Raw genomic sequence first — 15707 nt, 5'->3', positions numbered from 1 at the left:
TCTAATTTTAACAATGAAATACCGCTTAAGACTTTTTATTTTCTTAAATTTCAAATCTTTTTTGTTCATATTCTGTCAAATGAATGCAGAAAACTCTCGTACCACAGTGACATGGTATAAAGGAATAGAAGTGTCTACCCAACCATGTGGTAGGGAGAGAAAAAATGAGAAAAAAAAAACAAAAGCTATTGCAATTACAAGAAAACATTATGAAAAGTTTATTTTCAACTCCCTGCATTTTCATGTTTGGCTCTTATTTGATTCCTTCTGCTTAATTGTCATTTGGAACTGTGCCTTAGAAGACACTGCTGCTGCCTCTCCTCTCAATTTGGAAAGTGTGGCAAAGCAGCTCTATTCAGCTTCAGAGCAGTGAACATAATTGGAGCCCTAGTTCGCAAGCATGAAAGGAGGTGCTGTGCCTTTGATTAGAACTACCATCTCTCTGTGGTGTTTATCTGAAGTGTTATTTCTGTCTTCAGTGTCCACAATGCCAAATTAACATTTTACAATGCTTTCCAATGAGCTCCCAGATCTTGGCTGCTGCTCAGCTCTCCCTGACGTGGAGACTGATGTCATGCTCTGCCCTTATTTTAAATGTGACCCAGGACATTTTAAGAAACGTACAACGTTGAGGATTTTTCTCTTTTATAAGATCTTTAAATCCCACATCACACAGAATGATGAATTGGAACATATTGCAAAAGCAAAGAGACTAAGGGGCTAGGAGCCTTGCTACAATCAGGCAGGGCCAGCACCATAATTTTACACCACCTCTGACTGGGGAAAGGGACATTAATAAGTTTCCAGTGCAAATACGCAAACCTCATTTAGGGGAAGACTTTATAGACAGGCTCTAGGCAAAGCAAAGCTAGACTATAAGCAAAGAACAATTACAGGCAGAGCCAAAAGAGTATTTGCTGCTGCGCGTTACGCAAGAGAAACAAGTTTACAGATTCTTTTGGCTTTAAAACATGTGCAGGGAAGATATAACAATATATAGCAACCAGTCCTCCACATCTGGGTGCCTTTCACACATCAGCGCCCAACATTGTTATTCTCACTTCTTTTTTTAATGGAATCAAGAGCCCTGCCTACTAAATAAGGGCTTTCTAATTTTATGTTATTTATTGCTTCAGAAGGGCAGGAGGAAGAATTTCCTAGCAGAGTAAAAATAAACTGGATATCATTAGCCAGAAAAAATACCAACACTAACTGATAGAAAGTGTTTTGTTTAATATAAAACAAAATTATTTAGCAGTGTACATAATTAGTGAAGTCATTAGTTAAAGTTTACAACATAATAGGTAAAAAAGCCATAGATTAATGACACAAGTGAATAAGGACTACAAGTAAAACAAACAGTACAGTTGGGTATAAAATATTTCATTCAGACAAAAGGAAGTATATTTGGCAAGACTGCTGCCACAGCAGCCAGGAACTCTGACTAAACTGCAATGCATCTTTATTATGCGCAGAAAACCTCATTTGAAAAAAATATAACTGCCTGGAATTTGCAACACTTATTTACATTGGTAAGCATGAGTAGTCCCACTGAAGACAGGGTAATTGCATAGGTAGTTACTCAAAATTTGATTTGGAGCTGCAAAAAGCAGTCCAGTGAATATCTGATGTCAGGAAAACACCTTTTAAAAGCTTGTTTTCACGTACACTGCAATACCAGCATTCCCTCGGAATTTTACCATTACGAACACTCCTCTGTTTTACTTACAATGCATTTTAAAGCACTAATTTAATAACTTATGCAGCAGTTGAGCTTGTTTTGCTCTTTATGACACTTTTTCACTTGATTCTCTGTTCCCAATGGGTTGATCTACAGCCTACAGAAATGCCCAAGTTAAGGTATAACCAGATATTAAACTGATTAACATTGTACTGAACAGTTTCAGATTTTACCAGTCCAGTGAGGAGCTGACATTCAAAGTCTGTTGATTTCAAGGAAGCCAGAACAAAAGTCTTTGAAAACAGTTTTACATCATTAGTAAGTCTCAACTGGTGCCATTTTGCATATTTGAGTATTTCTTTGTTTCTTGTTAATCCTAGAAGTGAGATCGCAGTTGCAGCTTTCAATGTGTATACTGAAGATCACACCAGTACTTGGAATTAAATTATAACTACACGTCACAGCATTCAGGCTCGAAGGCAATATTTGTCTTTCCATTTGTGCTTAAGTTTGAGCCTCTCACTGCCTTTTTCTTCTTCTTCAATTTTACTCCATGGGCTGTAGGTTCATTTTCAACACCATTAGCTGTAACTGATGATACAGAAGTATCGAGACCCATTAAGTTGTGCTGATTTTCTCTCTCATTCCTCTGTATCCTTTTCTTCTTTTTCTTTGCACCTCTAGAGGAAGGTGGATATAAAAAGAGCAAAAGAAACACAAAGTTGGCCCAAATTTAGAGCTTTTTCCACGCACAGCTGATGCATTAGAGCAATTGTCTGCCTGTTTGAGTACAATGCTGAAACAGCTACAAAAACTACCATTCCACAGCAGAACAAAGACAGAAAAAACATGAAGACGAAATATGAGACCACTCCATAAACCTACTTTTTATCATAGCGCTGCTTTGAAAAGAACAGCTCTCATCTTAAAAATCAGCTAGCCTTGATCAACAGTCCACAGATGTAATTAAAAACTACAAATTGCCAGTCTCCTCCTCTCATTAAAGCCATTGCACTTTTTTTCTCTTTCCTAAGCTTAGACACCAAAATACTTGCAATTAAAGAGATCCCTGGTTTATTTACTCAACAAGAAAAAGACAGGCAGGCAAAGTGGGTATGATTAGTTTTTCCATTTTAATTTATGTGAACTATGACAGATTTACAGAATCAAAAATCACTTCAATATCTATTTATGCTTATCAGACTTCATACAATGCCAAAAGCATCATTTGAGCTCCTGTATCTTTCCCACTTAAAAGCTTTTAACAGAAATGTCCTGTACATGGAAGGAATTAGAGAGGTCTTGCAGATAATGCCAGGGATTATGCAGATGTGACACCACTTCTATCATGAATTCCTACTTTTTGTGAAAGTTGTAACCTTATTTAACTGTAAATATGTAATAGTACTTTGACTGTAACCTTTCAAGGGCAGGTACCATCTTTGTTCAAAATTTGTACTGTGCCTAGCACAAAGCGGTCTTGGTTTGTGACCAGAACTGTTATGTTGAACACGGTTGAAACACGTAAGTGCATGGATGAATCAAAACTAAAATTATAATGAGGTGTGTGGAGTTTCCCCCCCAAAAGTGCTACAATATCATTACTGTTAGTGACACTGTCCTTATGTAGTCCTATTTTATAGATGAAAATGTTTACACATCAGCCTTGCTAATGGACTGATGACTATATGCCTATAGTTTGATTTTTTTTTTCTTAAGCTAAACTGTGTATTCATGAATACATGCAGTGAAAACTGTCCTCTCCATGTCAGACAAAATACAAACACTGGAGGAAAAAAGCCGGAAAACCATAATAAAGCCTAGAATATCCTGTACATGGAAGGAAAATACAACATTGTGTAGGACTGACATGTCTATCTTCCTCCCTTTCAAATTAGTTGTCCCCTGACAAGGCAGAGAATCAAATGCTATCGCATGGCATCTCTCTCTCACTAATGATCAGGTACCCTGGTTCAGTACCCTGAAAGCTTGTGAATGAGGCTCTGCAACACTGTTCTTAGGCCCAGATGGGACAGCAATGACATGAAGCATGACTTCAGACTGGCATCTCCACGATGTGCCTGCTGCTTATAGCTCAGGAGGAGGGAGCACATTCCTGTGACTCAGGCATGTAGCTGTTTTCTCTTATTTTTTTGAAATGTAACTGAAGTCATTTTGGGGCTCTGTTTCTTCAGCGTGACACTTCAGTGTGAAACTCTTCTCAAGATAAGTCTTAGTTTCCATTAAAATGGGTATTTCACATTTGATATGACTCAGAATTCTTGAATCCCACATAAAAAATCCCACATTCTTCAGTGGGTGCCCTGGACAGGTCACTCAAAATAATTGTTTTCTGAAGTCCTATTAATAGTGTTGAGTCATACCAATTTTTTGATAGTTGCTTCTAACAGACCATATCAACCATCACAGTAACTGTGCTTTTAAGGCATTTTTTTCCTTGATATACATTCTATCAGAATGGTTATGCCCAAAATTCAGTGCTGAATTCTGTCAATATGTTGCTATATAGGTCATTCCTCATCATATACGTGTACTTTTCACTCACAATTTATTTTCAAATCTAGATATAAATGGAGATAGAAAGTTAAGATTTAAAGACAAGTTAAAATTAGATCTCTACCTACGTCTATACCGTATACGCACAGATGATTTATTTAGGGAGGGGACCACTCTGGTAAATGATCAGTGAAATAACTTTGCTTAGATGACAGACACCTGTAATGGCAAACACAGGAGGTATTTTCAGATGTATTTTTTGAAGTATAAATGGTTGCAATAGCTAAAGACAATGGAAGATCTTGTTCAAAATGATCTTATCTGTTTACAGCTTTCACATAATGAATATATACAATTTTTAAAAACTGCAAGTGTCCCAACTAAAGATGCTAGTTCGCATCTTCTCAGTATGTGCTAACCTTTAGAAGGTAAAAAAAGTTTTCAGTTTGTAGCAATAAAGCCTAATACATAGCTAAGGACAGAGCAGTCTCATATCCCTGAATTTTGATTCTCATACACATTATAGTCCTTGCTTTTTGGTGGGGAGAGAGTGTGTGTATGCATACATGTGTGTCTGTATATACATATAAACCATTATTGCCTTCACATTTCAGGTGTGAAGCATTTTTTGAATGATTATCCTAAAGCTAACTTCTTGCTTTGCTTGCTGAAACAAAATAACCCTTCAAACATTTCTCACAGTTTTCTAACAGCAGTTGTAGAAATAACACTGCAGATTGTATTTCTTGCTTACTGAGTTGCAGGTGAGTCTCTCTCTCTGTCGTGCTCTGAGTTAGATTTTAGGTCCTCTGACTTACTGATGACTGGTGACATCTGTAAAAGAGAAGAAAAAAAACCAGGAAGGTAAAAAGACGACAGACAATGGGGCCAACACACATACATAGAAAACCCACCAGCTTCCTGAATAAGGAGAGAATACACCTCATTTGAAAAAGAATGTCTATCAGGCATAAAATGTTAACTCCTATGTGGTTACAAACAAGGGAACAGTACCCTGCTTTATAAAAAACAAGCTACTTGCAAATAAGAGTTTTCAGGTATGTGTAGAAACAGTAGGTTATGAATCTGCTATCAGCCACCTTAAAATACACATGATCTGTAAAGAATTAAGTTATTTCTGCTACTGTGCGAGTAAAGACAGAATGCTAAAAAGCCATCTTACTGCATAATTTCAAAAGAGAAACCTGTCTATTTTTTAAGCCTGCAAGTTTCAGTCAAAAGCAGTTCAGATTGCTAAAGGTTACTTTATAATTCAGGGCTAAAAAGAAAACCAAAACCCCAACAAAAAAAAAAAAAAAAAACAAACAAACAACAACCAGACCTGGAACAGCTGGAGTAGATGCCCTAATTTCCTATGTAATTAATTAGTGGGTCTGTATGCAACTCACTCTCCCTCTAAACATACCTCTTTCTAACTCTAACAGTTCTCATGCTTACTGCAAGAATTCCCATACGGAAATGTGAGTACCCTTCCTGAGTTTACTGTCTTCAGGGACAGATTATTTTCTCTACTTTCTTCCACACAGGCTGTTGTCAAATATCTGGTAACCAACCATGTAGTTTTGTTTCCATGCAGGGCAGAAGCCAACACAACTGATAGTCCTTTCATCTTATCCAAAATTTGCTCTTCTGGAAGCAGGCATACACTGCACATCCAGCCATGGACTTCAGGCCTCCAGAGTACCACAACAAAGCACCACAAAAGCTGTGGAAAGCAGTGCAGCGCACTGTAGATTCAGAACTAGTCTCACAAAACTATCAGTGAAAACCTGTTGTGGACCTCTACTTGGGATTGACAAGACAGCTATATTCTGTAAGTGTCTGGTTGACGCGGCATGCATGAACGAACAAGTTGTATCCAGGCAGGCACTGTGGGAGTGGCGACTGGTTCCTATAAAGACCTTGGAAAGTTGGAGAAAAAGTCTGGAAGCCTGAAGACAGAGAAGGGAGTGAGAGAACAGATCCAGTACTTTCAAAAAAAGGAAGATTTTTTTTCAGGTAGGAAAGAAGAATGAGCTTGAAACTAACTCAACCCTCAACTTAGCCCACATTTCTGCTTTTTAAAGACTGCTAGTTGAGATTCGGAATCACAGGTAGCCTAAAGCAAAGCCTACCACATTGTTTCTGAATTTCTCAAAATAGCCTTAGTGTTAAAAAAGATCAGACCATCCAGTTCTGTCAAGCACAAAGGTACTCATCCTTTTCTAAATAAAAGGTTTAATGTTCTGCTATATCAGCCTGAATTGCTCCAGGAAACAGCCAGTTACTGACATTACTGTCTCTAAAACCCCAGTTAAAACCAAACAGTATTAGGACAGGAGTATCATTCAGCAGTTCTGGAGTGCCTAACAACAATATAGCATCTAAAAACGTAATCACAAAGTCAACAAGAGCTTTCTGGAAGCAACAGAGAAATAAAAAATTACAGTTCCTGACCCTTTAGTCTGCCAGTTGTTCCTTTCATTACATGAGATCTCAAAGGCAAGGTGTACCGTGGTCCCTCTGTATTTAACATAAACAGAGAGAAAACAGAGGGTTGCTTCACAGCAGTTCTTTTTATTACTTAAGCATTAGTTTTGGTATTTTTAACTGGAATGAAAATATTTTCCTTTGAGACACTAAACTTAACCATCACAGATTTCAAAGCCCTAATGAGCAAAACTTAACATTCCCCTGTCAAGTTCTACTGTCCAATTTTAATTTGGTGTGAAGTGAGGCACAGGTGAAAACTGCCCAGGCACACATAGATGAAGACCATACTGGAACCAGAAACAGTATCTCCCAAACCTCAGTTTTAGGCTTTGAACTGTTTAATTATTTTCTCATACTCTAAATAGAATTAACTAAAAACCTCCTTGCACAGCTCTTGTCCCACCCACATGGTGGTGGTCAGCAGGTCCCAGGGCAAGAAAGTTGAGTCCTGAGTCTATGGTGGGCTATGGGACTATTTATAAAAGAAGCCCTGCCAGAGAGCTATTTTGAGTAAGTTCTCCTCAGAACAGCAGCCCTGCAAACAGGGACTCTCCCCTTGGGTTGGGACATTGTCAGAGCCCTCCCTTCTTAGGCGAGTGAGTGCACATTTTGGATCACATGCCATAAGGAATCAGCAATGTAGTAATGAATCCATGTGACACCCTAAATCTGTAGTTGATGTTGGTGGAGCTTTATTTGAGTTTGAACAGAAATTACATTCAGCCTCAGCTTATTGGTTCTGTGACAAATGCTGGTAACTTGAATGAAATTCGAACTTTTTTGTCTTGGCCCTGATCCCTAATATTATTACTTTAATATTATTATTCTGCTGACTTAGAAGAAACAAGATCAAGCTCCCATTGACTTGTTGAATTCATATAAGCACACTGCCCACAACCACCACATTCCAATATTAGTCATTAGAATTAGTCTGCTGAAAAAGCATAGGCTGCTGGATTAGTTTAGACAAAAATCAACCTATTACAATATAATAATGCAGCATTGGCAGGTCTAGGAAGAAAAAAAAAAAGTCTATTTCATACACAAAATCCTTGTTAATACAATGATAAATTTGAGACTACGTCAATGGTAAAAGTAAACACAAAAGAAGGAGCTATAATGCCACAGATACAAAAATACAAGGGAGTGCTGTAAAGGGAATGACTCTTAAGTAATTAATACTTCCTTTAGCTTTTATAACCTCGTGGTTCCTTGCCATATAAAATCATGAATTCACTTTACTTGCAGTCAAAACGTTTTTCTGAAAATCCTGTGGAAATGATGTTGGACTAGGTTTTTTACATTCCTTTCTGAGTAACTATTACAGAATCTCTACATTGTAATAATACTACAATCAAATACGGACCTTTCCAAAGAACAATCTATACAATTTTGTTGCCATATTCTAATTCTCCATCCTTTGAAAGATACAGACTACCAGAAGGATAAAACATCAGTTCATATCAACTCTCAAAGCTTAAATTTTATGAAGTTTCTCTTGTTTTGTTTACATTCATAAAAATAAAAATAGTAATAAAACATACACTTTCCTTTTCTTGAAGGCTTGCTTGCTTTAGAGCTCATTTTTTGGTACTTTGCTGTTTCAGTATTGCCACATACGAAGCAACCAAGGCAAAACAATTAAAGGCTAAATACACAAAAGACTATCAGTTCCTGACCCCTGCTGTAGAATCCACAGCAGTAAGTCAAGCACTAAACCCTCCCTGGGCAGATTGTGTAAACAACCAGATGTATCGGAACTCAATTCCGAGCAAAACCTGAAGCAGAGGGCACCTAAAGGAAGTACTAGGAACAAAGTCTCATCCCAAGTCTAGTCTTTGTCGTGGTTTTCTCTAGGCTGTGCAGAGTTGTCTCCAAGACTGATGGTCTGTGGAGGTTCTCTAACAGACTAAGTAGTAGGTGGACAGAATGGAGCAATCTATTCTGGTGATTCAAGCCATTAAAGTAAATGAGCTTGTTCTATAGCCTACTCTGCACAAGGGAACTCTCCCATAGAAGCTGTTTCTACAGCTTGATCTAATTAAAGATTCATTGGATCACAGATGGCAAGAATGGACATGTCTCTGTGTGTTTTTAGATTAGTCTTCAGGATATTAAGCTCATTATTAAGTTTGTATTTTGTTTTCTATTACACAGTCCATAGATATAAGATTTATAGCAAGGTACTTAATTCTCCAGAACCATATTGATGCCTCCCATCTAAACTGTTCTAACAAGTCAAGTTTGGGAGAAATGCTGTGACACCACACTACACTCACTATTTTCTTTCCTGATATTCTCTACCCTTCCACACCTTTCCACATTAAATGAACAATTGGCAGGGAGATTTGCTAGTGGAATTACATATATTTATTTTGCTTTTTTAAAATTCAATTAACTCCTAATTGCCTCCCCCCCCCCCCAGTATTTTTAAAGAACAAACCTATCTAAATAAGATTAACCATATTGTAACTCTTATGTCTATCACTACTTAGTAGAACTGTGGCTCTCTATGCAACAGAGACATTAGCATGAATTTTATCTTTCCCATAAAAAACCTGCTAAACCACTGAAGCATTTAGGACTAAGCTAACTTCTCTATCCACAGATGCTAGAGCCATAGTCAGAGAGGACTTTGCCTTGTCTAGTCTTTGCAACTGCAAAATCCCAGGGGCGTTCAGGGCTAGAAGAGACCAGCAGGAAATCTGGTGGGTGAAAACAGTAGTCATGGCTCAACACAGACAAATACTACATCTCAGAAATCAAATCAATTAGATGACTGAGGATCAACAAAAGAAAGAGGAGGAAGAGTGGAGACAAGATACTTCAGACTGAAGCACTATGGTTTAGAACAGCTGTTTTCAGTCTTGAAGTCTTGGCCTCTGGGAATTCATCTGTGGTTACAGCTTTGCATAAAAATTTGCATAAAAATAGTTCAATCTTGTTCAGAGAGAGGATATGAGGACCCAATGAGAAAACCAGGGGAAGAGAGAAGTTAGCTTGCTCCTGAGAGCTATGTTAATAATATAAATGTCCCTGAACAGTATTTTTGGTTTTGCTTGACCAGTTCAGCAGCTCAGCCTGATTCTTCCTTTCATTAAACAGAACAGTCACTTACGGCAATGACTATGGATGTCATTTCATCTTCCCTTTTTGATTCCAACAGATATTAATTTGCTTATAAACCAGATACCTTTTCTTTCAATGACTCGAGTAAATACTATAGACACAGGCACAAGTATTTCATGAGACAGAATGCATTAAGAACCATAGAGGTGGGTTTGGAGTTGAAAAAGAAAGAGCTACCAGCTTACAAATAAAGTACTACCATACATGCTTAAGAGAGAGTAATTCAGCTTCAACAGTACAAACTGCATTATCAAAAATAAGACCTAAAAAGCTGAAATATGTTAACATTGGGTAACTTTTAAGGAAAATTGTCCATTCCTCATAGATGGTACCACAATAATATTTCCTTCAGATGAATGATTTCTTCGGGAAAAATCGAATTACTACTTCAAAAGTAGATCTGCAGATGTGTCTATTTTATAATGCCTATTCAAGAGTTTATGTGGAAGACCACAGAGCAGATTTGCACACTGATTCTAGAAAAGCAGTTTGTTTCAGCCCAGATATCAATGCCTTTAGGGAGATCTGTAATCATATTAGCAACAAATGAAGATAAGAATTATAAACTTCATTACAATAGATGATAATTCAATTGAATGTCACATCTTTTGGATCTGCAACCTTTCTGAACCTTGAAATTGAACACATTTCATGATGTGTTGAAAGTCTTCAGCTCTATTCACTGCAAGAGTTCATTTGTATTAATTTTGTAATGTTTCCCTTATTAGCATTATCACATCTTCCTAAGTCCTTCCACTGAAGTGTTCCCCCATAACCTGAAGAATGTGACTATTAAAGGAGAACATAGAAACAGCACAGACTACAAAATTAAAGTTTTTGATGAAACTAACAGAAAAATTTCTAGCTGGTATTTTTCAAAGTACTTTTTTTGGGCAAGTTTTCTATGCTTTTAAAATATTTAGATCTTGTAAATAAATTTTGAGCCCATAAAAATACTCACATTGAAAGAGCTCAAGCCCAGGGGAAAAGCATCAATTACTTGGCAGGTTAGTTTCAGACACGCTAGGCTAAGTATTCAGAAAGTCTGACAACAACCTACTCTAGGGAAAGAAGAACAGCAAGAACATGAATTATTCATGTGAGCAGTGATAATCTTCAACTTTGTTTAAAAATACATGGAATCAAGTTTTGATGATCTCTGGGTAGATTATCCAAATTGTGCAATAAAAATGTAGTCCTTGAAGGTAAACTGTTTCATGCTTATGACCATTATTTTATACTTTAACATCATTTCTCAAAGATAAATATGCTAGAAAAGTAGTTTTTATACTTTTAAGATTATTGTTTTAGTTTTGTCTATTACTATTTACCACTATTCTCACTTAATGTAGAATTGAGTACTCCACATCCAGAATCCTATTAGATGCATTTTACATAGTGAGTGGCAGGCTATCTTAAATCATAAACATATTCACAAGATTTTATAGACAACAGAACATTAAAAAGACACACTATTGACTTCAAAATGTCTCTGATTTGCCAAAATTCTGTAAACCCCAAATTCTGGTTTCTAATAGAACCCTATCTGAATTCTTGGTTTTTTTCAGCCTTCATCTTACAGAACCTGAAACCAGCACATCCACTGGAGCAGACAGATGACAAGTGTGTTTCTATTTCTTGGGATTCTTCATCAGTGCAGTGAGAACTTCATTCCATGAAATTTCTATTGCCAGTTTACATGTATGTTGTAATTAAAGATGATTATGATCTAATTTTGTGGCTCAGAAATTAAGTAACTCACAAGGCAGGAAAACAAGGTTTGCATAAAATTATTATGTTAGGAATATAAAGATGATGGTAGAAGGTGTTTTGAAAGCAAGTTCTTTGAACTGCAACTTTTTTTTTTATTATTTCCAAAGATTAATATTGGATCTTGAGTATTATACCCTCTTCTAATGTTAATGATCCCATTTTATTCACTCATCATTCAATTCTGACAATTAGTCGGATATGCTTTTATAATATCTGCACTTCAAAAACTATTTTTAATTAGACTAGCTGGTATTCTCAGTAATTAAAATCATAGTAATATTAATTTTAAGTGCCCTATTTAGTCTGGTATGATAGCAAAATCTGATGAGTAAATGCTATAATGATTTTCACAGTAACTGTGTGTTGCAGTCTAGAGCTAAATATTAAGGATTCCTCAAATAATCCACAGAGAACAACAGATACATCCATCAGAGTGCATGTTAACTATTTGGAAAACCCATGCTTGTGTACGTAAAGTAAACACAACCCAAAAATTCAGTTATATTCTTCTGCTAGTAGTAACAACTTAAGCAACAACTAAATTATTCAATAAATAATTTTGGGTTTAACAAAACAAAACAAAAAACCAAACAAAAAAAAATCATAAAGTAAAAGAAAAAAGTTTCATTTTCTGCCAAAGCAGAAAAACTTAAAACTATAGGTTATTACAAAATAATGATTTTTCTTATTTCCCATGCAAAAGAAATTGGCATTTCCTTTCATCAGCTCTTATACTGAAAAGAAATGAGAGGAATAGGAAGAAAAGTTGCTATGTCACTGCTGCAACACAGGAACTGCCATAACCGACCAGCCCCCTCAGTGGTCCTCTAGCAGTTTTGTCTCAGAAGTATCTGGTATTGCCTAAAGCTAAAGTGCTCTAGAACTTACCTTCATTATAAGCTAAATGATAATTTGTTTCTTCTGTGCAGCACTCCACAGCTTTTGTAAAACCATTACACTTCAAATAATTGCAAATTTTACACAAAGATTTGATTCAACTCACTAGCTTGGTGATTTATACAGTGCTTGTGCAATTTGAAATTAAAAATATCAGACAGATTTATGTTTCCCAGTCATATAGATGCTTTTGGGATCTCAGCCATTACCACAGACTAAAACGTGTTGTTAAAAAATTAATCCCTGAGCACTTAAGTTTACTAGGGTCTTGTAGTAACTAGGTTCACCAGGTTAAGTATGGCATGGACAAAGATTTCCTTCTACCATTATTAGATGTATTCCATTCCACCTTAATGTTCCCTGATCTTGCTTATCTTTCTTAACAGCAGATGGGGGGGGGGGGGGGGGAAGAAAAAAAAACCCCCAAAAAAACGAGTGCATCCAATTAAATCTCTCTACATCATGTATTATTTTATACACTCTCTTCACTGCTCATTCTTTGCTAACGTAGTCTTCTAATATCCTCTCAGACCATTTTTTCCAGGACTTCTACATGTTTTGTTACTGTTCTCTGGATCTGTGATTTTGAGGTGCCCTTGGATGCTGTGCAAGATAAACCCCAACATATTTGCTTGGGTTTTGGCTGTTACTGTATACTTTATTCATCATGTCTTTTGAATATCTGCATGGACTATACAGACTACTATAAAATTCCAAATAATTATGAAATATGCAGTCAATTTAATTCAAAGTGCCAATAGAATCAAAGTAAAGAATATTTCAATGAAATATTGATGAAAGAAATCTTTATGCTTTCCAGTAACGTAGTTTTCCCCATATTTGCTCCAGTCTGCCTTTACAGGACTATCCAGAAGTACTGCACCCTTGTCTTTCTTTCTTGGACAATGTTTTAGCTATGAGTTTGTCAGCTATGAAGAGGTAAAAGATACTTTAGATTAATTATTACTACTTGGTGTAGTGATTAATTCTGTTATTCAAGTATAGTTGGAAATAAAACACTTGGTAATTCGACTTATAGCAGTTGGCTTCAATAAGACAGCTGGCTTCAACAAGACAGCCAAATGAGTAATCTATACTCAATAATTTATTAAATACTACCTCTCTCTACTCACCTACTAAAACCAAAAAGCTACACAGAAAAGGTTAATAGAAGTAGCTTTGAGGGTTTTAACCGTGAACATTACAATATACATTACGCAGCAAAGAATACATACATCATCTGAAAAAAGAAAAAACTGTAATTAAGCAACATAGCATATGCTTTGAGTCTCACAAATCAGAAGCAAAATATTAGATTCAATTTGAGAAAAGTACATGGAAAAAGTCAAGTAATTTGGAAGATGTGTGAAAAAAAGTCACTTTTAAAGTAGTTATGTCAGTACCATTTGACTAAATGAACAGCTATGGAGAGCACACGTAAGGAGGATACAAACATTTTGGAATGAAAAAATTCCTATATTGTAACAGTTATAGAAGTAATATTTATTTCTTTACTTTTTTTTTTTTTTTTCTTACAAAGTATCCCATGTTTTAAGACAATCATCAGTCTTACTTCAAAGAAGGGGAACATGAGCTAATTAAGGCTTCTAATCTTTGTCTGGAGAACACAAAGTCAGGCATTGGAACAGGCACCCCAGGGAACTGGTGGAATCACCATCCCTGCAAGTGTTCAAAACCCATGTAGATGAGGCCTTTAGAGACATAGTTTATTGATGGACTTGGCAGTCCTGGGGCAGTGACTGGACTTGATGATCTTAAAGGCCTTTTCCAATCTACATGATTTGGCCTGCTCTGCACATCACAGTTATCTCTAAAGATCCCTAAAAATAAAACAAAAACCAAACCCCTATTTTTTTTTTTCCTTAACTAAAACCTGGCTGCTGTTTCTTTATTCTTCTGTACATCCTGGATGCTGACTGCTAACTAAAATCACATAAACAAGAATTCTTCTGTGTACAATATAGTATGTGATATGTAAACAACAACATATGCAACTCAGTAAAAGCATATGGTGGGAGTGGAGAGATATTAGATCTAGTCAAGTAAAAAGCCTTTTTCTTCTTTGCTCCTTAAAAATATGAATTCTCTATAATATACCTTCCTGAGCATGTACAAGATGGGTGCAGTCATTCACATCTGAGAACCATCAGCAGCTTTTAAGCAGAAACATCTACTGGCAAGTAAGCATGCTTAGCTGCAGCGTATCTCCTGGTCTGGTAATAAGGCTTTTGATCATATTGTATATCTTTAATTAGGATACTACTACATGGACTGAAAAACTCTCAAGAGACAAACATCACAGCTTTTTCGTAAGCAACCTGATAAGGAAATTTCAGGCAGAAAATTTGAAGAACCTGTGGGCAGTGCATATTCCAACAATTACAGTCAAATGCTCAAAAGTACATCAGGTTTTGACAAATCCATGCTGTTTCTTCAACCATTATTTACATCAGGTAGCTGTAAGAGATTCTACTGTAAACTCTGGAGTCAATGGGAGATCTGCCAGTCATCACAACAGTGAAAAAGTCAGATTACTTAATTGCTACATGATGGAACGGTTGTTTCCACTCAAGACAAATGTTAGATTTCTGTTGAAAAGCAAACTGCTTACCTGGAGTGAGGTCTATGAATAAGAAGCTTTTCCAAGAAGGACTGAAAATTAATACAGTCCACCTTGCGCACAAAAGACACACTCCACCACTACTTACATCCTTCCTTCTGAAATTGTTACCTTATGTAGCGTTGCAGAATCTTCCTCTGCTTCTGTTGGTCCTTCAGGGAGGAAAGGAGCAGAATCTGGTACAAATCCTGAAGGCTGTTCTTCATATTCTTCTGAAAACAGGATCCATAATTGACCATTATGAGAGCCATAAAGTATTATGACAAAATTTAAGTGAACAACCATGACATTATGATCTAGCCAAAAACAGGATGTGAAAAATGTTTGAACCAAAACTTTGTATAAGAATTTATCAACATTTGCCCATTAACTTTTATTTATATCAGTAAGCTTAGATTTAAATGTGATTAATATATAGGTAATTATATAGAATAAAAATAATTAAACATTTGCATGACTAAGAACAAAGTCCATACTGACAGCAATGTAGTGGATACTTAAATGTATCATATACATTTCTTTTGATTCAATAAAATGGTCACCAACTGAAATAATAGATCATATACCAGGGTTTGG

The 15707-nt window shown here is 36.2% G+C and overlaps 1 protein-coding gene across 7 annotated transcripts in view; it reads right to left on the bottom strand.

The window, feature by feature from the left end:
- Positions 1–1213: 1213 nt before the first annotated feature.
- The window catches only part of AHI1 (Abelson helper integration site 1), an 87785-nt gene continuing 73291 nt past the window's right edge, over positions 1214–15707 (bottom strand). For 3 of the 7 annotated variants that reach the window (XM_065680810.1, XM_065680809.1, XM_065680811.1), the window contains exons 23-25: positions 15243–15343; positions 4953–5032; positions 1214–2361 (exon numbers count right to left, since the gene is read on the bottom strand). In XM_065680810.1, the coding sequence (XP_065536882.1) occupies positions 2133–2361; positions 4953–5032; positions 15243–15343 (410 nt within the window). In that variant the 3' untranslated portion in view covers positions 1214–2132. Of the gene's footprint in view, positions 2362–4322; positions 4418–4952; positions 5033–6655; positions 6722–15242; positions 15344–15707 lie in introns of those variants that run through there. The other 4 variants (XM_065680812.1, XM_065680814.1, XM_065680813.1 and 1 more) reach the window with 4 other exon arrangements.

The sequence above is a fragment of the Lathamus discolor genome, chromosome 5 (genome assembly GCF_037157495.1).
Source record: "Lathamus discolor isolate bLatDis1 chromosome 5, bLatDis1.hap1, whole genome shotgun sequence".
Classification (NCBI taxonomy): Eukaryota; Metazoa; Chordata; class Aves; order Psittaciformes; family Psittacidae; genus Lathamus; species Lathamus discolor.
The sequence above is the reverse complement of the archived record's forward strand: the minus strand, read 5'-3'. Positions and strand labels throughout refer to the sequence as shown.